The 22,081-nt window shown below is 62.4% G+C and overlaps 1 protein-coding gene across 9 annotated transcripts in view; it reads left to right on the top strand.

Moving 5' to 3' along the window:
- The window catches only part of KCNQ2 (potassium voltage-gated channel subfamily Q member 2), a 48,608-nt gene extending 26,822 nt beyond the window's left edge, over window positions 1–21,786 (top strand). For 2 of the 9 annotated variants that reach the window (XM_044927408.2, XM_025263844.3), the window contains 8 exons: window positions 803–871; window positions 1,788–1,817; window positions 5,855–5,908; window positions 9,225–9,448; window positions 9,809–9,917; window positions 10,317–10,448; window positions 14,996–15,119; window positions 15,850–21,786. In XM_044927408.2, coding sequence (XP_044783343.2) covers window positions 803–871; window positions 1,788–1,817; window positions 5,855–5,908; window positions 9,225–9,448; window positions 9,809–9,917; window positions 10,317–10,448; window positions 14,996–15,119; window positions 15,850–16,581 — 1,474 coding nt within the window. In that variant the 3' untranslated portion in view covers window positions 16,582–21,786. Of the gene's footprint in view, window positions 1–802; window positions 872–1,787; window positions 1,818–5,854; window positions 5,909–9,224; window positions 9,449–9,808; window positions 9,918–10,316; window positions 10,449–12,341; window positions 12,450–14,995; window positions 15,120–15,849 lie in introns of all 9 variants that reach the window. The other 7 variants (XM_044927410.2, XM_044927409.2, XM_025263846.3 and 4 more) reach the window with 5 other exon arrangements.
- Window positions 21,787–22,081: the final 295 nt, after the last annotated feature.

Below are 22,081 nucleotides of genomic sequence, written 5' to 3'. Positions count from 1 at the left end.
CCAGGTGGGGAGTGGGGAATGGTGTGGGGGAGAGGGACAAAAGTGTCCCCAGACAGCATGGGGACCCAAGTCTCTGGGTGAGGCTGCTGCAGCTGGAGGTGGGGGTGTGGGCTTCCCCAGGAGCCTCCCAGGTGTACAGACCACTGCCTGGCATCCCAGAGGGACTTGATTCACCTCTGGCTTCCTTGCTGGTGGCCACAGCGCTGAATGCTGGATTGGCAGGCAGGCCAGGCATGTGGCTGTCCTGGCGGGTGGGACTCCATCCAGGAAATGGGGCTTGGAGTAGGGCCAGACCAGTCGCCCAGGAGCCGCCCAGTGGGCTCTGCCCAGCACAGTCCTTTCCTGGGACCTCCGCCCTGCTCAGCTTTGGCAGAGAGAGTGGCTCAGAGAGAGAGGGGTCTGGGAGTCCTAGGATGTTGGGGGCTGCGTTTTCAACTGTGCTGCAAATCCAGGGGGTGTTCAGGGGTTGGGAAGGGGGAGGGGCGCCCTCCCATTTTCTGGTGCCCTGCGGGACCTGCTCCACGTGGGTGTCCCTTCTAGGGATGGCCTGGGCACCATCCACTCCCAGGGCCGAGGTGCCCAGGGAAAGTGAACCCAGAGGAATACAGAAAGTGCCTGGGCCGCAGAGGTGGAGGCATGGGCTCCCTGGGGGTCTGCTGCCGCCATGGACTCCTCCTGTTTCTGCCTGTAACAGGTCATGGCCTGTGTCCCCATGTGAGATGTGGACTCTGGTGAGAGTTGGCATGGGGGTCCCTGGGGCTCTGGTGGGTTGGGGGCTCACTCACCTGTCCTCTTGCTGCAGACTGATCCCGCCGCTCAACCAGCTGGAGCTGCTGCGGAACCTCAAGAGCAAGTCCGGACTTACCTTCAGGTGGGCGGGAGCATCCACATGGGCTCCAATCCCCCATGGCTCCATGAGGGCCAGTAGGGGCGCCCAGGCTGGGCTAAGGCCCCCGATGGCTCAGGATGTTCACATCCTGTTGCCTCAGGCCCTGGTGCTGCTGGAGGTTTTCCCCTGTTGCTGACCAGTCTTGGCTCCCATCCTGAGGGCGGCTGGTTTGGGGGTGGGCATGGGGTGGGGGTGGTGCTCCATATGGGGCGGGGAGGCTGGTCCTCTGGCCACAGGTCAGAGGAAGAGTCCAACCCTGGAGCATCAGGTGGAGACACATGGGTAGCACCTGCTGGTTCCTTCACGACTACAAAACCTGCGACTCCCGGAGCACTTGACACAGACAGGCTTGCCGAGGACACGGACTGGCCAGTGGGAGAGGAGGGGAGGATGCCTGCTGGGCCCAGCGCCCAGGGCTGTTTGAAGAGCTCTCAGCAGTGGGGCATCTGGAGAGGGTTGGATGGTGCCCCCCTGCAAAGATTCATCTGTGTCCTGGGACCTGTGAACATGACCTTATCTGGAAGAGTCCTCGTGGATGTGGTTAAGTGAAGGACCTTAGCTGTCCTGAGTATCAACTGTGGAATTCGACAGCTCCAGAGCTTTCTTCACACTGCCTCTTTCAAAGTTTGTTAATATTGGTGATGCTGATTAAAACAAGTGTCCATAAACATGGGGTCATAGCACCCTCAGTCTCAAAACTTCTTGTGACCCCTTCCAGATTCACTGTCCCTCCGGGATCTGCCTCCTTGGACCCCCCAGGGAGCTCTTGGGGGTGTGTGGGCTGTTTCTGCACCCCTCACACACAGCCCTGGCCCATGGGAGCATTGTGCATCAGCTGGGCCCTGTGTGGGGTCCAACCACTGGGCCAGCTTCTGATATCCTGTGCTTCTGTTTGCAGGAAGGAGCCCCAGCCAGAGCCATCTCCCAGGTCAGTGCCCGCCTGCCTTCTGCCGCCTCCGCTCTTCTCTGCGTGTCCCGTGGAGCTCGCGCTGCCGCGGGGCCTGTGCATGCTCCCCAATGCCACTGCACAAGGACCCCTGCCCGGTGGCGATGTGGGCACCTGGGTCTATGCCTCCTTCCAGGCCCCCGAGCTGAGGGACAACTCCTGTCTGCCTGCCTGTGACTGCAGCCCCTTGGGCGGGAGGTGGGGGGCTTCCAGGGGAGCGGTCCCACTGGCTCCAGGCACAGGGTCTGGGCTGCTCTGAGTCAAGGGTGGCCCAGGTGGACACTCCCACGGGGTGTCCCAAACACTGCGGGTCAGGGTCAGGCAGTGCGGGGGGTGCTGTTCTGAGGGGAGGTCTTCACACCACCCCTGCAGGTCTTGATTTGTGGAGGTTGCTGGAGGATGGAGGAGTGGGAGAGGGTTCCTTTTGGGCAGGGTCTCCTGCCCCACCTCACACCCCCTTGGTGGGCACCCGTACCCCACTACCCGTGTCTGTCTAGGCCCCTGCAGTTCTGTTTGGTTCAGGTGAATTTGAGACCGGGACCCCAGATGGGGACTCCCGGGGGTGATCTCTCCTGGGGTTAGGGTGATAGCACCCTGCTGTTTTCCTAGTTTTGAAAGAAAGCCAGATCAGTTCACCACTTTGAGTCTGGTGACCTCCAACCTGCCCATGTACTGCTGTGTATCTCTGAGCTCAGGGGTTCCCTGGTGCCCTGTCCACACCTGCACGGGGAGTCCCATCCCCCAGGCCATGGGCCAAAGATGCTGCCTGCTTGTTCGTGCCCTCCTGGACCGAAGGCTGCTCAGCTGTGAAGGCACTGGGCTGAGCCCTGCTTCAGCATCCATCGGAGAGGGGCATGTACCCCACCCCTGAGTTCCCGAAGCGAGTTGGCCACTGGAGCTGACCTGGAAACATCAGCAGCGCTTTGCCTCCAACCAGCCCAAAGAGCAGCAGAGATGACCCTTTAGATCCCAGACCAGAGTGGCTTTATCCTGGGCAGTGACCTCTGTTCTCATGGGCACAAACCAAGGGGCCCGGCACGGGGCTGTAGTCAGGTGGGCAGGGAGGGGGAGCAGCAAGCCTGGTGTCTGGGGAGCCCCGAGGCTGTTCCACTTCATTGGTTCCCGTTGGTGCTGCCATCAGCCCCTCCTGTGAGCCCCCAGGACCCTGAGGCCGAGGAGGTGGGCACGGCTGCCCTCAGCTCTGCCCAATGGGCACTCTCTGGCCCTTGGCGCGGCCCCTCCGGCCTGTCGCGGCTCCCTGTGCTCGCCGCCTGCGCGCCTCTCCCCTCCAGACAACTTTCGTCTCAGCCTCTCTCTCTCTCTCTCTCCTCTCTTGCCCTCCCTTCCCCCAATCTGGAAAATCTTGCCTGCCCCCCCCAAGTGCCTTTAATCATGTCACTGCCCTTCTCGGGCCCCTTTCACGTCCGCTCTGTCTTTGGGGATGAGGTGGCTGACCCTGAAGCAGGATTGCAGGTGAGGATTCACGGGAGCCCCCGGCTCTCCGGCACGTTCTGTGGCTCCCCCTCGACCCCGCTTTCTGCTCCTCCCTCCCTCCCCGTGTGTCCGTGTGTCCCTGCCTGTGCCCAGCGGCTTCCCCTGGGGGCCCCAGGCTGAGGCCCTGGGACAGAGGGCCGGCCTATCCCGGGTGCACACCTTTCAGCCAGGGCATCTCTGTGCCCCGACTGGAGCAGCCAGGAGCCCCTGTGCAGCACCCGGTGCACAGTAGGTCTGCAGGAAAGGGTCCCACCCTGGACACCTGTGGGTGGGCTGTTCCTGGGCTGCCCGGCGAGGGGATCCTAAGCAGGTGGACGGGGTGGGTGCAGGGGCCCTCCACTGCCGGGAGACCCCTTTGTCCTGGCTCATGGTGGGGACATGCACTGTGGCTGTATGGGCGTCAGACCAAGGCGTGGGACTGGCGGGGGTGGGCAGGCGGGGGTCTCGGGCTGTGCTGCTCCGGGTGTGGCTCTGACCTGCCCTTTGATCCACCCCATTTCTGACTGCCTACTCCTGTGCCTGGGGAACCCCCTGCGCCCCAGCTGCTTTGCTCCCGTCCGTGTGGCCCCCTCTTCATCGTGGGGGGCCATGTGCAGTGTTTGGGTGCGTGTCTGTCCAGTCTGGTGTTGGTGACTGTTTGTGGGCACCTCTTCCACCCTCTTGAGCCCAGGCCTCCCCGGGCTGAATGTGGGCAGGAAACCCCAGGGCCAGCCTAGAGCCCAGAGGCGATGGGCTGGAGTCGGGGCTCCTCACTGCCCACCCCAAGCAGAGGAGCAGTGTTCAGAGGGGTGGCCGGGCCACCACCAGTCCCCCTCCCCCTGCTCTTGTCCTGCTCTCAGACTTCCTTGTTTCATGCAGGAGCCTCTGGCCACGTGAGGCTGTTTAAATTTTCATTAAAACTAAGAAACCGCTGCAGTTGGAGAGCCGCTCCCCAAGCTCCTGTGCGTGGAAGCCAGGCTTTAGGTGTCACGTAGGAAATGGTGGGTGGGCAGTGCGGGGCTGCTCATCTGTTCAAGGCTGAGGTCCTTCAAAAGAGCCGGGGGCAGACATCCCACCCTACCTCATGCTCTTTCCTGGGGGAGGAGCCCCCAGGTGGGGCAAGGCAGGGCTCTGTGTGCAGGCCTGGGGACCCCTGCAAGGAGCTGGCAAGGTCCCAGTCTTTAGGGTCTTCATCTGTCTGGCAGGCCCTGGTGGAACTGTGGCTGCCTCAGGGGTGTGTCTGGGGAGAGCACGTTTGCCCTAAATTTGAGTTCTGTGAGCTGCTGGGCTGGGGTGGGGGTGGTCTGAGTCCTGGGAAGATGTGCCCCTCTGCCCCGGGGGCCCTCTAGTTAGTCTTTTCCTACAACCTGAACTGGGGAAGGTCCCACCAGGGAAGCACACATGCTTGCAGGGTCCTCCACGGAGGATGAGGCCGGTGAAGCCAAGGGAGAGCTCTTTGAGGAGCCTTGACCCTGGCTTGCTGGCGTTAATGTGGGGACATCCTTGCTGGGACAGTGGCAGGTGCCACCCGTGTTTAAGTGAATGTGAGTCGACGCTGTTGGCTGCGTCCGGGTTTCCAGGCCAGCAGTTTGAGAGCCACTGTCTCAGAAGCAACAACTTCAAAGGTGGAGGCAGAGAGCAAGACCCCAGGGAAGTGAAGGGTTTCTTGACGTTCTTGCTGGTTCTTTTCATTTCTGCTTAAAAGTTTTGTGGCTCAGACAGTAAAGAATCCGTCTGCAAAGCAGGAGACCCGGGTTCGATCTCTGGGTAGGGAAAATCCCCTGGAGAAGGGAATGGCTATCCACTCCAGTATTTTTGCCTGGAGAACCCCATGGACAGAGAAGTCTGGCGGACTATGGTCCATGGGGTCACAGAGAGTTGGACATGACTGATCAACTAACACACTTGCAGGTTCTTATGCACAGCTCGCTCTGGCCTTTGTGGAGGGTCTTGGGCAGGCTGACCACCGGCAGCCTTTCCTGAACAGCTAGCCGCAGGTCAGGATAGCCTTCACCCAGGGTCTGGCCTTGGCCGGTCCTTTCGTGTGCAGGTGCCCCAAGCCTCCTCCTCCTTGGCTCCCCTCCGGGTAGAGGTGGCCACTGCATTCTGGGTAAATGGGGGCCACTTCTGATCAGGCCGCTGTCTGGGTTGGTTTGTGAAGCCAAACTCGCACGTTTTTCCTCTGAAAACGTGAGCTTTCTGAAATCCTGTCCCTGTAGAACCAGCAAAGCCTTAGCCAGCCCATGTATTATTTTTTTGTTGGCATGAATATAGCAAAAAATAATACATCTTTTTAAAGAGATGGCCCCAAATAGATGCTGGAAGGAAAAGGTATTTTTGGAGAGAAAAAAAAAGTTTTTTTCTCTCCAAAAATAGGGACTATTTTCTTTTCCAGGCTGACGGAGGACTTTGTGCGCGACCTCCGCGCTCGCACTTCTCTCTCCCATGCGAACTCTGTGGCGGGTGCACCCCACGCCCGCGCGCCCGGCCGGGGTCCCTCCGGTCGCCAGCGCCCTCAGGACTAACTGTCCTCTCCTCATTTCCAGTAAAGGCAGACGGTGCGCAGAGTCCCTGTGTGGATGCTGCCCAGGACACGCTAGGTACCGCGGACACGCCGCTCGGACGACCATTGCTGCACGGCTCTTGTCCCCTCCCGCTCCAAACACTCTGCTTATTAGAGGTTCTAGATGCGCCAGGGAAAGGCTGGCGCCCGTCCGGCCCCCTAGGCCCCGATTCTGATTGGCAGCTCACCTCCCAGCCCTTCGTGGAGCCCCTGCTTGCCTCTGACCCCAGGTGCCCTCCTGGGCGACAGGGCCATGGCGCTAACGCCCTTCCTTCGCCCCAAGCCAAACGATGCCCCAACGATGCTGTGCTCCAAGCAGGAGAGGGGCCGGCCAGGGGGTCTGAACCCGCAAAGCGCGCCTTCCGGGGTCTGATTGCTCTCCTGCGAGACTTCCGCATGGCTGGGCCATCTAGCACCTCTACTACGCAAGGGAGGGCGCTGCCCTCCACCCGCTGCCCGCCCGCGGGAGGCGGCTCTGTCCTGTGTGTGCCGGGCTCCCTGTGGTCCTGGCACACCAGATGCACCGGAAAGCCCGAGGTCCGCGGCTCCCTCCTCCCACGTACAGGCCTGGTTTAGGGCAGACTGGAAACGGGACGGTGGAAGGGCCGAGCTTTGCCCGGTGGGCTCCCTGACTGCCGGGACGTTTCCTCTCTCTGTGCCCTGTCTGCTCTCGGGGATGTGGAAGTGTCTGTCCTTCTGCTTGCTCTGGGCCCCCTGCTGCCCGCCCCACCCTGCCCCGTGCGGCGCGCAGGTGCTGGCAGCTGCACTCACCAGTCATCGTGTGCATGTGGTCCGAGCTGGCCCCGGACGCAGGGATGTTGAGCGGTGGGCGTGGGGAGGGGCTGGGCAGCAGGTCGGGGTTCCAGGGCGGCATGCCTGCACACCTGCATCCGTGCATGCTCCGAATCCTGCTCCCCCGGAGAGGGGCTCGGAGAGTAGACCCCCCCGCACCTGCCGTGCTGCCTGTGTGTTCTGAAGTAGGCCTGCGGGGGTGGGGGGCTCTTGCAGTCCTTGGAGGGGAGATTTGGGGTCCCAGCAGAAGCTGTCCTGCTTGCCCAGAGCTTGTGTCCAGGGGGCTGGCCTTTCAGGTCGGGGGCTGTGGTCAGGCTGCCTGGGAACCGGAAGGGCCAGAGGTGCCCACGGCCGGTCCAGGGGCCCAGGCCATGCTCGGCCCCTCTATGTGTGTTTCACAACTCTCCCCTCATCTTCCTCACCTTCCCTGGGCATCCAAGGTCCAGCCGTGGGCCAGACGGTTCTCTCGGTGGATGCTGGCTCTCCCCCTCCAAGCTGGGCCCTGGCCGCACAGACTAGGGTATAGCGGCGCTCAGCCGGGGCGCCTCCTCGCTTATCCTTGTTGATGGCTGGCTTCTCTTTTGGGGATTTTGCCCTGGATGGGGGATGGGGGTGGTGGCAGGCAGGAGAGGAGAAGCTGGGCCTTGCTTTCTCCCCCAGACCTTCCTGAGCTTGCTCCCTGGCCCCGTGTAAATGCCCTTCACTCGGAGGGTGGGTAGCCTCCCGCTCCTTCCTCGGGGGCAGGCGTCCAGAGCCCCACCCTGCGTTTGCTTCCATCCTTGGCTTGTGAGGTGAGGGAGAGCCTCTCTTGACTCCTGCAGGACTGTCGGCACTCGAGCACCTGGAGTTGACGAAGGATCAGGGTGGCTGGGGGGCTGCGTGCCTGTGACTCTGAGTTGTGATAACTGAGAAAGTCCAGACCACCACCCATAGTCCCCCAGCAGGGCGCTTCTCTGAGGTCTGAGCAGTCTGAGAGTCAGGGATGGGACGGCGGGGCCAGGGCGAAGCCAGGAAAGGCTCCTTCCTGTGGCTCTGTCCTCGCAGGCAGCTGCGTGGGGTCAAGTTCCAGGGACCCCTGGTATGTACAGGACAGCAAGTCCAGCTGGGGGTCCCCATCAAGGGCTTGGCGGGGCCCTTGCTTCTTGGTTCTCCTGGACCACCTGGTGGTCTCCTTTGGGAATGACGAGCGTTATCTGCACACAGGCCCCCATGCCCTGGCTCTGGGGGTCCCTCGGCACCCCACCCCTGTCTTGGCCTCATGCCGGGCACAGCAGTTACAGGCTTGGGGCTAGTGTCCTGAGCAAGCAAATGCCCTGGCTCCTGTGCTCAAGGGAACCCTGGGCACCCAGAGTCTCTGGGGGAACCTCCCCTCCTAGTGGGCTCCATGCCTCAGGCCTGAGAACTAGCACAGAGGGTCTCAGCTGGCTGGGGGCAAGACCAGCTTGGACTGCAGTGTCTGGGCTGGGTGGACCAGGCCATGGGCCTTCTCTTGTCCATGGCCCATCATCTCTGCGCCGTCTGACGCTGTGTCAGCTGTGGGTCCCCCTTGGGTCAGTGGAGGTGGCTGACCTGGGGCATCTGTGATGGGGCTGGCACTGTCTGAGGGATCAGCTGTGGTGGTCGCTTCCCAGGGGCAGCAGAGGCCCTGCCAGGGGCCTGTGTGGGCTGGCCCCAGGCCCTGGGACCCAGGGCAGTGCAGAGGCCACTCTAGGAGGTCCAGTGGCCCCTCAGTGTGGTGGCATGAATGGGTTCACAGTTCACAGGGACTTTGCTCTCCTCCAGGCAGATGGTGGTCTGTGGGAGGAAGTGAGTGGCCACCTGGCCCTGGGCCTGACCTGTAAATACCACAACTGCTTCTGTCTCCTGCCTGAGGCCTGAAGGATGTTAGAACCGACAAACTCGGGGTGTCAGATCCATCTCTGTGGTTACCAAGAGATGAGGGCAGGGAGCCCATTATGGGGCTGCAGCTGGATGGCCATGGTTGCCCCCTCCCTGCGGCCTCTGGCCAGGGCTCGGCTGGCACCCCAAGTGTTCTCCAGAGCGTGAATGTTCTATTCCTGGATGGATCCTGTTTGGGGGAGCCTGTGCCGCCCTGGGTAGAAGGGGTGGGCAGACCCTTGCCCTCCGTGCTGCTTCCCCTCCCCCTCCCCTGCAACTCTTCCTCCAGGCAGCTCCCCAGGGTTGGGCAGAGGGGCCCAGGGGTCAGCTGCAGACCTCACCCTCCTGACCTGGGGCCACCCTCAGGAGGTGCCCAGGACGTTTGGAGAAGGAGGCCTGGCCGGACAGTGTGGCAAGAGCTCAGGCACCTTTGGGTGGTAACTGAAAGTGATTTCAGAGTCCACTGACCGGTCCCCGGCCAGGCTGAGCACCCAGTGGGCCCCGGGAGTCTGTGGTAGGGCTGACCTGTCTCCACTCACCCGGGCAACCCTCCTTCCCCATCCCCATGGCCTCAGCGCCCCATCCACTCACCAGCAGCCAGTGGGCTGGAGTGTTCTTTGCAGGGTGACCTCTCTTGCTGTCTTTCTGTGTGTCTGTCCGTCTGTCGGTTCTCGCGGGAGCAGTCAGAAGGTCAGTTTGAAAGACCGTGTCTTCTCCAGCCCCCGCGGCGTGGCTGCCAAGGGCAAGGGGTCCCCTCAGGCCCAGACCGTCCGCCGGTCACCCAGCGCCGACCAGAGCCTGGAGGACAGTCCAAGCAAGGTGCCCAAGAGCTGGAGCTTCGGGGAACGTGGCCGTGCCCGGCAGGCATTCCGGGCCAGGGGTGCTGCTTCACGGCAGAACTCGGAAGGTGGGTTGGGCAGCCCCGGGGGTGGAGGCCTGCTGTCCTGAGGCTCTGGGAGGTGCGGCTGCACGGGCTTGTCCTGCATCACGAGCTCCATGCTCACCCACGGCACTGGTGACGGCGCAGCCCTGCTCTTAGGGCAGACATTCCCCAGGTCCTGTGTGTGGACATACCACGTTTTGCCCATCTGTCCATGCACAGTGATGCCCTCTTATACTCTCATGGTGGCCACTCCCCGAGGAGCACAGTGGAGGGAAGCAGGCTGAGAAGGCAGGAGTGGGGACTGGAGCGCTGCAGGGCCAGAGCACCAGGCCCCGCAGCGCCGGGGGCTGCCCGGCCCCTCACGGGCTGTGTCCTTCCACCCAGAAGCAAGTCTCCCAGGGGAGGACATCGTGGACGATAATAAGAGCTGCAACTGCGAGTTTGTGACAGAGGATCTGACCCCAGGCCTCAAAGTCAGCATCCGGGCCGTGTGGTGAGGACCTGGCTGCCTCTCACAGAGCCATCTGTGCACGCGGGGCCTGGGGAGCGGGTGTGAAGACACGGCTCCAGGGGGATGCCTCGCCCTGGATGCCTCCAGGGGGATGACATCCCTTCAGCCCGGGCCCTGCCGCTCACAAGGCACCTGCTGTCATGGCCATCACCTGCACCCGGGTGCCAGGTGCCGTGGACAGCAGGAGCTGTGCTGCACGGGGGTTCCTGACTGGACAAGGGTCCTTGGCACAGCTAGGCCCAAAGGTGGAGGGAGTACGGGGGGTGGGTGTCCCGGATAATAGGGCTAGAGATGCTGGGAGGGCCATAGCTAGGTGGTCGTCGGGGGCTGCCTTTGGTGGTCTCTGCCCAGGGCTCACAGCCCCTCCTCTGACCCCTCCAGTGTCATGCGGTTCCTGGTGTCCAAGCGGAAGTTCAAGGAGAGCCTGCGGCCCTACGACGTGATGGACGTGATCGAGCAGTACTCAGCCGGCCACCTAGACATGCTGTCCCGCATCAAAAACCTGCAGTCCAGGCAAGAGGGCCCACCGTGCCCTGGGGTGTGGAGCCGGGTCCTCTGGGCCAAACCCGGGTGCTATTCGGGGACCGGTGCAGTGTGGGCTGCCCGTTCCCGGCAGAGGTGTGGTGGCGGATGCGGCTGCAGACACAGTGGCTGGCCCTGCTTGCTGCCACGTCTGGGCCCTTCCTCTCCGGCCCCACGTCGGCCCCATGTGGGCTTTCTGCCGTGTCCTCGTGTGGTCTGTTTCTGAATCTTTCTGTTGTCTCTCTCTTCTCTCTGCCCTTGCCATGATGGGCAAGCGTGTATGTGTGTATGTGTGCACATGCACGTGTGTGAATGCACACGTGTACTCACGTGTGTGCAGACCTTAGGCACACATGTGCACACGTGTGTATGTGAAAAGTGCATGCATGTGCATGTGTGCACATGAGTGCAACACATGTTTTGCAGAAGCGTGTGGATGTACTCACATATCTGTGTGTGTCGTGTGTCCTTGCATGTATGTGTGCCCATGTGAGCTGGGGAGCTTAGTTCTGTTGAGAGGTGAAGGGGCAGGTTTCTGTGGGCCTGCTGGGCAGCAGTTAGGCCATGTGGCACCTCTTCCTCCAGAATGGGAGGGCAGGTTCTCCCTCCCCTCATGCAGAGGGATTCCCATGGCCAGAGTAGGCGATGGGGCTGGACAGGTGCCTGGTGTGGCTGGGGTAGTGCACACGCGGGCACTGCCGTCTCTGGCTTGTTCACTCCAGGAGTCAGCCATACATGCATGTACACAGACACAGTGAGGACCCAGGACACACATGCACACAGAACTATGTCTACTCCAACATGTACATGCATGTTGGCAAACGTATACACAAATAACTGTTTCCTAAGCCGCATGTCCACACACATGTCCCTTAGGCCAGCACACACACATGCACACTGAGTACACATGTGCTCAGAAGCACGTGCTGTCTACACAAACGAGCACACGTGTCTGTGGTGCCTGTGATGCCATGGCTGGCGTGGGTCTGTCCTGGCGTGGGCCTCACCCTCTGCTGGCCAGGCCCCTCCCCTGAGGCTGCTGCCAGTTCTCTGGCCCTGAAGCCTGGGCCCTGGCCATGGAGGGGTCTGGATGGTCGCAGCAGCACTGGGGGTCAGCCCAGCCTCTGGCCCCATGGCAGGTGGTGTCCGCCCGGTTCTGCTTGAGATTCCAGGGGAGGGGTCCATCTAGGCCTCCAGCTCTCCCTTAGGGTGGGGCCAGGGGTTGACCCCTTCCTGTCCACAGGCTTGGGCCAGGAGGTCAGCCGCTCAGTGTCCTCCTCGAGCATTGAGTAGACCTGTGTGTGTGTGCGAACGTGTGTGCCCATGCAGTTGTGCACGTGTGAGAGTGCATGTGTACACAGGTGTGTGCACATGTGCCAGTGCATGTAAACATGCAGGTATGTGCAGTGTGTGAGCGTGTACGTGTGTTCACATGTGTGCAAGTGTGAGCGAGAGGCCGCCCCGGGTCCCAGTGGCTGGCCCACCTCTACCTGTCACGGCAGCTGTTTTGTTCACCAGGCTCTTCTGTCCTAGATGGTCTCCTCTCCCTCCCTTTCCGTCTGGAAAACAGATGAGACAGACCCACCCCGCAGGAGCTGGATGTCTGTTGCTCACTGGCAGGGCCTTCATGTCCTTCCTGGGACCCTTGGCACTTTGCTGCCAGCTGCCTTGTGTCCCATGCATGTGGACACTGGCCTGGGCAGACGGGGCCACGAGCTTGTGGACCCGCCCGGTGCCGAGGTCCTGGAGCTCAGAGTCCTTGCGCTCCAGGGTCGGGGCGGCCTTCAGCAGGTCGTTCCTTTTGTCTCTGCAAGTTCCTGCTGCCCCCCACATGTTGCTTCACGATGCATTTTCCCGGTGTCTCTTTTCTTGTTTACTCGCCAGGATAGATATGATTGTGGGCCCCCCACCCCCTTCAACTCCCCGGCACAAGAAGTACCCCAGCAAAGGACCCACGGCCCCTCCGAGAGAGTCACCCCAGTACTCACCTAGGTCAGGACACGCCCCGCCTGTCTGTGTGGAATGCCAGTCCCCTTCGCTCCAGCCACATGACGGCAGCACCCTCTCTGCTCGACAGGATACGGAGCTGTTCCTGTCCTTGACAAAGCGATGTCCTCTGAGGCCCCGGGAGGCTGGGTCAGGGGCCCTTGAGCTGCTCCTCTTGGCGTGGTCCTGGGGAGGCCGTGTGACACCTGTGTGACTGCTGTGGGGCGCTCCCCGGGCACAAGTAGACGGCAGCCCCCCAGGGACCAGATGCGTTCAGACGTGAGGGCCTGCCTTGCGGGGGCTCTGCCCGAGCACCAATGCAGGCTCCTAGCACCACTGCCGGTGGGTCACTCTGTGCCGCTTGTGGACCAAGCCGGTCCTCTGGCCTCTAGACTCTGGTGAAGAGTGACTAGGAAAGGCCCCAACCTGAGTGGGGCGCCCAGGGGGTCCCCAGAACCCTGGGCTTTGTGTCCAGTTGTCACCGCAGTCAGGGTTCCTGCAGGAGGTGGTCCCGGTCAAAGAGGAGTGGGGTACGAGGGCAGTTAGGTGTTAGGCAGCAGAAGCAGGGTCACTGGTGGTGAATTCAGACATTGGAGCCTTCCTGTTCCCCTGGATGGTTGAAATGATGGCTGTGATGCCCCCAGTAGGTCTGTGAGAGCAGCACCCAGGGCAGGGATATGGGGTGCTGGCAGAGAGGACCAGGGGTGTCCTGAAGGCCAGCAAGGATGCTGGCCGCTGGGCCAATGGAGCGAGTGGGGTGTCTGACTCCTGTGTGCTGGGGTTTCTCTGCATGAGGCCGGGGGTCAGTGTACTCAGCACCCCAGCCTGGCAGCTCTCCTATAAGAAAGGAGTTTCTGGGGGAGAAGGCCTGAGCCAGGGCAGCCCAGACAGTGTTTGTCGCATCCCCTGTCCTTCCTGTGTCCCACAAAGAGGACACGGAGGACAGCCCCAAGGAAGCTGTGCCCTGAGACAGCAGCCCGCCCTTCCGGCATTGCTGCAGGGGACAGGGGCTGAGAAGGCCCTGCCAGCCCTAGGAGCCCCCAGGCCTCCCGGACCACTGCAGCCAGAGGACATGCAGACTCCCACAGAGAAGGGGCCGAAGGGCCAACTGGGCATGAGGGGTTAAGCCCAGCTCCTCACCTGAGGCCCAGGGGAGGGGGTGGTACAGGGAGCACCCACCAGCAGCAGCTCCAGGCCGACCCTGGGCTGAGGCTCCCAGGGCAGCAGCCAGGTGGACAGCCCGTCATGTGGCAGGGGTGAAGGCGCTGAGCGCCCGTGCCTGGACTGTGTGGACACTTGAACACCAGACAGCCCTCCTCCTGCTCTGTCCCCACAGTGTCTGCTTGGAGTCTGAGGGCCCTTCGTCCCCCCCAACCGCCACCCCCCTCCCCCCGCATGATCAAGCATGATGCCCACTGGAGCATGAGGAGGCTGCCCCATGGCTGATGCAAGCCTGACCCCTCCTGCTTCCTGCGACAGACAGGACAGATCCCCGAGTCCTGACAGGCGATCAGGGCAGCTGTGGATGGGGAAGGCAGCCGGGGAAGGGGTAGTGGCTTCAAGTGGCACTTCTGGGGGGGCTGGCGGCCCTCCCCACTCTGGAGCCTGGAAGGAGGCTTTGCCCATGAGGCTCCCGTGGCCTGTGCCTGGGTCACTGTCCTGCCAGCCGCACCCTGGCCCCAGTGTCTTTTCCCAGTGTCCATGTGGCTGCACCCCTCCGGCTCGGGCACCCACGCTGCTGCTCTCAAGGCGCCTTCTGAGCTCCTCTGGGGCCGTTCCTGCTCACACGGTGGTCAAGCAGAAGCCCCTCTAGGAAGGAGGCCTCCCTCCCCTCTTGTTGGCTTTTCTGACTGCTGCCCTTGTTTGAGGCCACCTCAGCTGTGTTCTGCATCCCCCATTCGTGTGCACATAAGGGCACACTCACGTTCACACAAGTGCGCGCACATACATGGAAGCACGCACACGCATGCATAGTAAGCACACACGTGTACACGCACGAGCGCACAGGGACCCCTTCTGGTTGGCAGTGGCTCTGTCTGTCCCTTCTGGTTGTGTGTTGGCGGTTTTCGGTGTTAGTCTGTGTCCCCTCCCGCGTCTGGCGCATGGAGTGTAGCCCTCACGCCCCCCTGCCCCCTACCGCGCTTTTGTGGTTCCCTTTGCCCACCTTTAGCTCCGCCCCCTCCAGACCCCCCCCGGGTGGGCGGGGCCTCAGTGGCACGTTATCCAGGAGCAGAGCTGGGGTGGGGGCGGGGCTCGGGGTGGGGAAGGTTGGGGGAGCTGGGGGTGCATGGCCCTGGCTTCCTTCTCTGCTCCTCGCTGATGTGCCAGCCTCGCTGGGATGGGACGGTCAAGGGACAGGTCCCGACGGTGGCAGAGAGCAGGACGGGGACCTGGCGCCAGGCGTCTGTCTGTCCTGGTTCCTCGCTGCCCTCAGTCGGCTCTGGCTCAGTCGGAGCCTGAAACTGGGGGCTGCGGGCCTGGCCCAGGAGGAGACGCCTTGGGCCCCGGCGCTCTCACCCGACCTCACGCCCGGGGTGGGTCTCTTCCGGCAGAGTGGACCAGATCGTGGGGCGTGGCCCAGCGATGGCGGACAAAGACCGAGGCAAGGGCCCGGCGGAGGCGGAGCTGCCCGAGGACCCCAGCATGATGGGGAGGCTGGGGAAGGTGGAGAAGCAGGTGGGAGAGGCTGGGGGTCCGTGGTGTCAGCGCAGCTGCTGCGGGAGGGTGCGCCAGCTTTGTGGGAAGCTGAGGGCTGTGGTGTCTGTACCCTGGGTACCCTGTGAGCACTCCCAGGCCTGGGGCACTTCCCTTCTTCTGGCCAGCGCCTACAGACCCCAGGCCAAGTACTGGCTTGCTCGCTCTCTTCTCGCCTGGGGGGCGCTGCTGCAGGGCCTTCGTGGTGGTTCTCCACCCCACTTGGCTGACCTTGCCTGACTTTCCTCTACTCTCTTGGGAGCAAGTCCTCTGGAACCACACACCAGACCCTTTGCTGAGGGTCTGCTTCTGGGAGCCCAGGAGAGGAAGGGGTGATTCCTTCCCTGTGGAGTTTGCTTTATGGGTGAACCCACAGAGTGGCCCATAGAAGCAAGAGTGTCCATGCTCTGAAGCCCTGAGGCCACATACCCTGATGGGGGCAGTCAGAGGCTGAGCTGCTGGGGGAGGGGGTATCCTGCCTTCTATTGCCTCTGCAATTCTGTAGGTGACATCCTGTGTCCCCCCACCTCTGGGGAGTGTCTAGGGTCCCCACCTGTCCAGGGAGCGTTGCTGCCCTCCCCAACTCCAAGGAGCATCCCGACCCCCCCATGAGAAGCATCCAGCCCTTCCCACCTCCAGGGACTGTCCTCCCCACCCCACCCCCGCCCCAGCATGGGAACCATCTAGCAGGGCTCACTAGCCCCTCCCACAGGTCCTGTCCATGGAGAAGAAGCTGGATTTCCTGGTGAACATCTACATGCAGCGCATGGGTGTCCCCCCGACAGAAACCGAGGCCTACTTTGGGGCCAAGGAGCCGGAGCCGGCGCCACCGTACCATAGCCCCGAGGACAGCCGGGACCACGGTGGCCGGAGCGGCTGCATCATCAAGCTCGTCCGCTCCACCAGCTCTGTGGGCCAGAAGAACTTTGCGGCACCCCCGCCTGCGCCCCCCACCCAGTGCCCACCGTCCACCTCGTGGCAGCAGCAGTGCCACTCCCGCCCAGGCCACGGCACCTCACCCGTGGGGGACCACAGCTCGCTGGTGCGCATCCCGCCGCCACCCGCCCATGAGCGGTCCCTGTCCGCTTACAGCGGGGGCCACCGGGCCAGCACGGAGTTCCTGAGGCCGGAGGATGCCCCGGCCTGCAGGCCCCACGAGGGCGCGCTGAGGGACAGTGACACATCCATCTCCATTCCATCCGTGGACCACGAGGAGCTGGAGCGCTCCTTCAGTGGGTTCAGCATCTCCCAGTCCAAGGAGAACCTGGATGCCCTCAATAGCTGCTACGCGGCCGTCGCTCCGTGCGCCAAAGTCAGGCCCTACATCGCGGAGGGCGAGTCGGACACGGACTCGGACCTCTGCACCCCGTGTGGGCCCCCACCGCGCTCTGCCACGGGCGAGGGCCCCTTCGGTGATATGGGCTGGGCCGGGCCCCGGAAGTGAGGCCACCCGCTAGCCTCCCCCTGACTCCTGGCCTCCTGGTCTCGAGGCAGATGCTCCGGGGCCCTTTTCTTAGAGCAAGGCAGTAGGGGTGCCTGTGCAGGGCGGTGGGCAGGCGTGGCCCTCAGTCTCTCGCACTGAAGGTTGGCAGAAATTCTTTTCCAGCAAGGGGCAGCCCGGCTGGCCGTGCCCACTCGGCAGACTCTGCAGACCATTGGCCCGGGCATGACAGAGGCCAGGGTCAAGGCTGAGGATAGGCCCCCGGTGGCCAGGTGGAGGCTTCATTGGGGGCAGGGTGGCAGCGAGGGGTAGATCTGCCTTGTGAGGATCAGCAGCTTTGAGGCCCAGGGCGTGTGGCTTGTCTCTGCCCCCGTTCCTGTCCTGCCCCATCATCCTGGGTACCACCCACAGCTGCTGGTCAGTGTCGCCTTCTTCCCCTGGTTCTGAGCGCCCTGTGACAGGAGCCAGCCCCACGTTCAGGACCCTGGCCTAAAGGGGGCGTGGGGGTGAGGCTCGGGACCCCCTCCAGAACAGAGTGGCCTCAGAGCTGCTGAACTTGACTCTTGCGGAGAGGGGCTGGCCCCATAGGCTCCTGGAGGGGATCCTTGGGGTCTCCCTTCCAGACCTGAAAGCTGGGGGGTGTCTCCTGTGTTCTCTCCCCTCTCCCCTGGCTGGATGCTGGTCACCACACTGTGGCCAGCACTGTGATATGGACCTGCCTGCAGGGAGGGGTGCTGAGTGGCTAGGGTGCCCCCTGGCTGGGCTCATGCTCTGGGGTCCTGACTGGGCTGGCTATGGTGAGTCGATTTGCTCGCTGTCCTCCAGGGACCCTGCCTCACCTGTCTCCCGACAGGACCGCAGCTGGTTGACGCTGCAGCCAATGGGAAAACCCTTCAGTAGAGTCCTGCCCCACACTGTCCAGAGTTGAAGGAGCTGCCTTGTAGGTGGTCTCTCCTGTCCCTCCTAGGCTGACCATTCCCCCCACTCTCCTCACTGACCAGCCCTTGACTGTGACCTCTGGGTGTCTTGGGATCAGAGATGTCTGTTCCCACCCTGGGCCCTGGGAAACGGTGGTGCCCATCCTTCTCGTCTTGGGCCTGAGGGGCAGTCCCTTTGAGCCAGGAGTCCAACCCCAGGAGGCAGAGTGGACCCCGTCCTGGGCCCCCAGCTGTCAGTGTGCAGGGGCATCTGGCATTTGGGGTGACAGGACAGCAAGCCTAGGTACCTAGTGCCCTCTGAGGCAGTGACCTTCCTGTGCACCAGGGCTGGGTCTGCGAAGCCTACCACATAGTGACTTCCCTGAAATATCAGGTCCAGGGAGAGCCTGAGCTGTCTCAGGATGCTTCCGTTCATCCTGGTCAGTGAGAGATTGTGCTTGCTCTCTGGGAAGGATTTGAAAGCAGTGTCTGAGGGTCGAATGCCCCTGGCTGTTAGGGTCCTGGCCCTCTGAGATCCCTGGGGAGCAGTGTCTACTGCAGCCTTTGTGCGTGCCCTCCCCCCCACCGCTTCACCAGGACCCGCAGGTCCCAGCCATGTGCACCTGTCTGCTGGCCCAGTGCAGGAGGACCCGAGCTTGGAGTCAGAACCAAGGTCTGTGTTCAGGGCCGAGGCACGAGGATGCCTCCCCCCAGTCTCCAGGGAGGGCTTGGCTGTGGAATCTTCCATGTGGACTGGGGCAGGGGGTGGTGCCTCGTTGGCCCCCTCCATCCAGCGTGTCTGCTCTGTGCCCCCTTTGTGTTCTCCACCTCAGACCTTCAGTGGTGAGCAAAGCCCCTCTTTAGTGTTGGCTGTGTGAAGAGACCCTGGCAAGTGGCAGCTCCTCTGGGTGAGGGCGGAGGCCCCCTTTGCCCCCCATCTTGGGTGAGAGAGGCACCAGCTGGAGGCCCCCGACAGGGCACGAGCAGGGCAGCCCCTGGACCAAGTGCATCCACAACTGCTCCAGCTTCCAGTTGTTGCTGTCTGGCTCTGGGAGGGTTCGATTCAGGTTGCCAGCAGCAGGGACCCACCCACGTCAGATCTTGGCCTGCATGGGCCCCTGGCCTGGTAGGAGGGGCCTTTGGCCCCTGGAGAGAGGTGCATGTCCCGTCACATGCATGCCCTGTGCTGTGGGTCCCTGGTGACCTGAGGGGCTGGCTTGGTCCACAGAGCTGCTAAGCCAGATGCTGGCGCCAAGGCCACTGCTGGGAGGGCCTCCAAGGTTGCAGCAAGAGGGGTTGAGGCCCGACTCTGCACGTGCTGTGCTCAGCCAGGAGTCTGTGACGCCTCCTCCATGAAATCCTGCCCCCCATCTTCGCTTGGAGGACCGTTTCGGGGTGCAGTTTTAGGAGATGATGGGGTAGAGGCTCCTCAGGAGCCTGAGCAACATGTGTTCCTCTGTGTCTATCTGCTGCTGCAGGATCCCCACCTTCAGGAGGTGTGGCAGGAGAGTGCTTGGCATTCTGGGCAAGTCGTTGCACTTTCTGGGTGACCCGTGGCTGCGGGCCCACCCTGCCCCACCGCCCATGTGGTAGGCGCTTCCCAAGAGAAGCATCTCAGTTACTTGATCATGCGGCTCCCCCAGCTCTGCACAAGCCTGTGCTCACACTCATGCCTGCAGACATACAGCACATACACACTCATGCATACACACCCACAGGTACACACACAGCACCTGCACACAGAGTCACATGCATTCTCACCCAGACACCAGAGTGCATACACTCACCCATGTATGCACAATCGTACACCCATGTGCACACACGCTTACCCACCCATGTACAGACGCCTTGTCTGACTTGCTGTGTCTCTACCTGCTTCAATCCATAGGAATCAGTGAGTTCGGGAGTTGCAGACAGTCCTGGGACGTTGACCCTGGGTGGGGTTCCTGCTCTTGGCCTCTGGGCAGCATCTCAGGGGGACCCCCAGAGCCCATGCAGGTTCCCACCTACCCTCTTCCTCCTCCTCAGCTGCCCCAGAGGCTGTCCAGATGCCAAGATGGCCTAGGCTGGGTCAGGGAGGTCTTGGTGTCTGTGGGCATCCAGCTGCAATGTGGGGGCTCTGGTGGCTCCCTCCGCCCTCCTGAGCCATGTGGCCCAGCCTCAGGACCCTCTCCCTTCTCTGCCCCACACCTCCCTCTTCTGTGACAGCGTGAGCCGTGGCCACCGTGGAGGATGAAGGAACCCCGCCAGGGGGCAGGGGACTCCCTCCGGGGCCTCCCTGCCGGGCCTCTCCCCCCAGGGGGCACCACCCTCCTTTGAGGGGATTTGCCAGGGAGTCCACCCCATGAGAAGAGCCAGTCATTGCCCTCTAATTAACACTCAGCTGGAGCGGCCGCCAGACAGCAGCTCCCCACAGCTTTCACACGTTGTTTTAACTTCTCCCTTCCCGAGGCTGGGGCACCCCAGTGGTCACGGGCCTAAGATGTCAGCACGGGATGGGGGAAAGTGTCCTCTTTTCTGCTACACCGTCTACCTGCTGTTTGTGGACAGAACGTGGCCCTGGGACATTGCTGATGCTTCTGAAGCCCCGGAGGGTGGGGGCTGCAGACAGGCCTTCGTAAGATGGCTGGTGTTAATTCCCATGCTCCCCTGACGTCAAGACCATGCCAGGCGCTGGTGGAGGCTTGGCCCGGATTTCCTGCTGCAAAGTCAACATTGGTTCCACACCCAAGTCCCCAGGATAAATGGCTGTGAAGAGGGCTGGTTCGGCAGGGAGGCCCCACCTGGAGGGCTCAGGGCACCCTGCCACCAGCGGGGTGGGGAGTTATGAGCAGCAGGGTGGCTTCATGACTCCCAGTACACATGGCTCCAAATTAGACACTTCCTCGTGTGGCACTGCCCTGCATGGTCTTCAGTGCCCTGGGCAGTGATGTGGACAGTCCTGCCCTCTGTGACCCCTGAGCAGAACTCCAGGCTGCCTGCTTGTATGGATGGATGTTAGGCCCCGTAGGGCCGGGCTACTTGCTTTTAGTGCCCAGGGGAGCCACAGGCCATCCCAGGCCAGCTGCTTCCTGTGTTCCTGCCCCCAGGGCAGGCTCCACTTGGGCCTTTACCAAGTGCTAAGTGGGAGAGACGATCGGGGAGTTTCCTGAAGGAGGTGATGTGCTAGGATCAGGGGCTTCCACCTACCCTCTGTCCAAGGGGCCTAGAAAGCCGGCTGCCCAGGGCGGGACACTGTAGCCCCTGGAGCTGCACAAGTGGGGCACACAGCTTGCTGGCTTCTGTTGACTTGTGAGGATGGGGGCAGATGCGGAGAGCATTCTGGGGGGAGGAGAGTGTAGGAAGGAGGTAGGGAGCGTGAAAAAGATGCTTGTGGGAGGAGAGACCCCCTCTGTCTTGAGGAGGAGTTGGGTGGCTCTTATCTTGGACACTTGCATGGGTCCCCTTGCCTGATGGAGGTATGGCTGGATGGCCCTGTCTGGAGAGACCCTCAGTATAGGCAGATTAGGCACCGGGAGAGGCAGGGACCCTCCTGGGGGGCAGCCCTCGGTCCTGGGGTTTCTGGGCAGGTGTGTGGACTTTGCTGAACGCTGCACGTCCTGCTCTGACTGAGTTTCATAAAGTTGTTGCCTTAATGCACGTTGACGAAAATTCACCGTGGTCACCCCCTGCCCCTTTGGCTTCTGCCAGGCACCAACCTGCGACCCCGCCACCTCCTCCATCCAGGGTCTGTGGGCCCAGGTCTGCAGCAAGTACAGGGGGTAGGGGACCTCACGGCATGGCTCCTGCGGGGCTCTGCCTGCCCGCCCACCTGGGGACCCCTCTCCCATCCCACGCCGTCCGAAGGCGGCCCGGCCCCGGCCCCGTCTGCTCTGTTGTCTTGGCTGTCTTTGCACTTTTGTTCATGTTCATGCTCCAAAGAATATGTCATGATGCCTTCAGTGCTGACGAGCACCGTCGCGCCCGTGCCCCTGCAGCACAGCCGGGCCTCTGCTCCTGGACCTGTCACCCCCGTGACAGGTGACCTGCGTGCCGTCCGTTTTCCAGGGACAGACGCCCAGGGAAAGAATCTAGTTTTCTACGGACCAGCTGAGACTCACTGACTGCACTCACTGTCAGGCTGATGCGTGTGTCCCCCGGAGGGCCCAGCGCAGGCTGCCCGGGGACGGCGGGTGTGGGATCTGGTGACAGGGACACACGTGGGAGGTTCTGGGAAGCTGTAGCGCCACGGGGAGAAGTCAGATGCCCAGTGGACCTGTGCACTTAGTAAAACACAGTGATTCAACCTGGACAGTGTGTGGCCTCTTTCCTCAGGGCTCAGGGCTTTTGGCCTATGACAGGGCTTAGGTGGGGTTGCACCCTCCAAGGTCAGGGCACCGAGCCCTGTCAGTGTCTTGTCACTGGTGTCACGATGGAGGACAGGCTGGTGGCTCACACAATAGACATGCTCATGACCCTGGGCCTGGGATCTGAGTCCACCGAGCTCCCCACCTGGCCCTTCTCTCCGTCACTGGGAGCGGCAGGAGTCCTGGGACCGGGTCCTCAGGAGATGCTGGGTGGGCACCTGTGTGTGGGGGGCCCTTTTC

Source organism: Bubalus bubalis, chromosome 14 (assembly GCF_019923935.1).
Source record: "Bubalus bubalis isolate 160015118507 breed Murrah chromosome 14, NDDB_SH_1, whole genome shotgun sequence".
Classification (NCBI taxonomy): Eukaryota; Metazoa; Chordata; class Mammalia; order Artiodactyla; family Bovidae; genus Bubalus; species Bubalus bubalis.
This window is presented reverse-complemented; position numbering and strand designations above follow the sequence as displayed.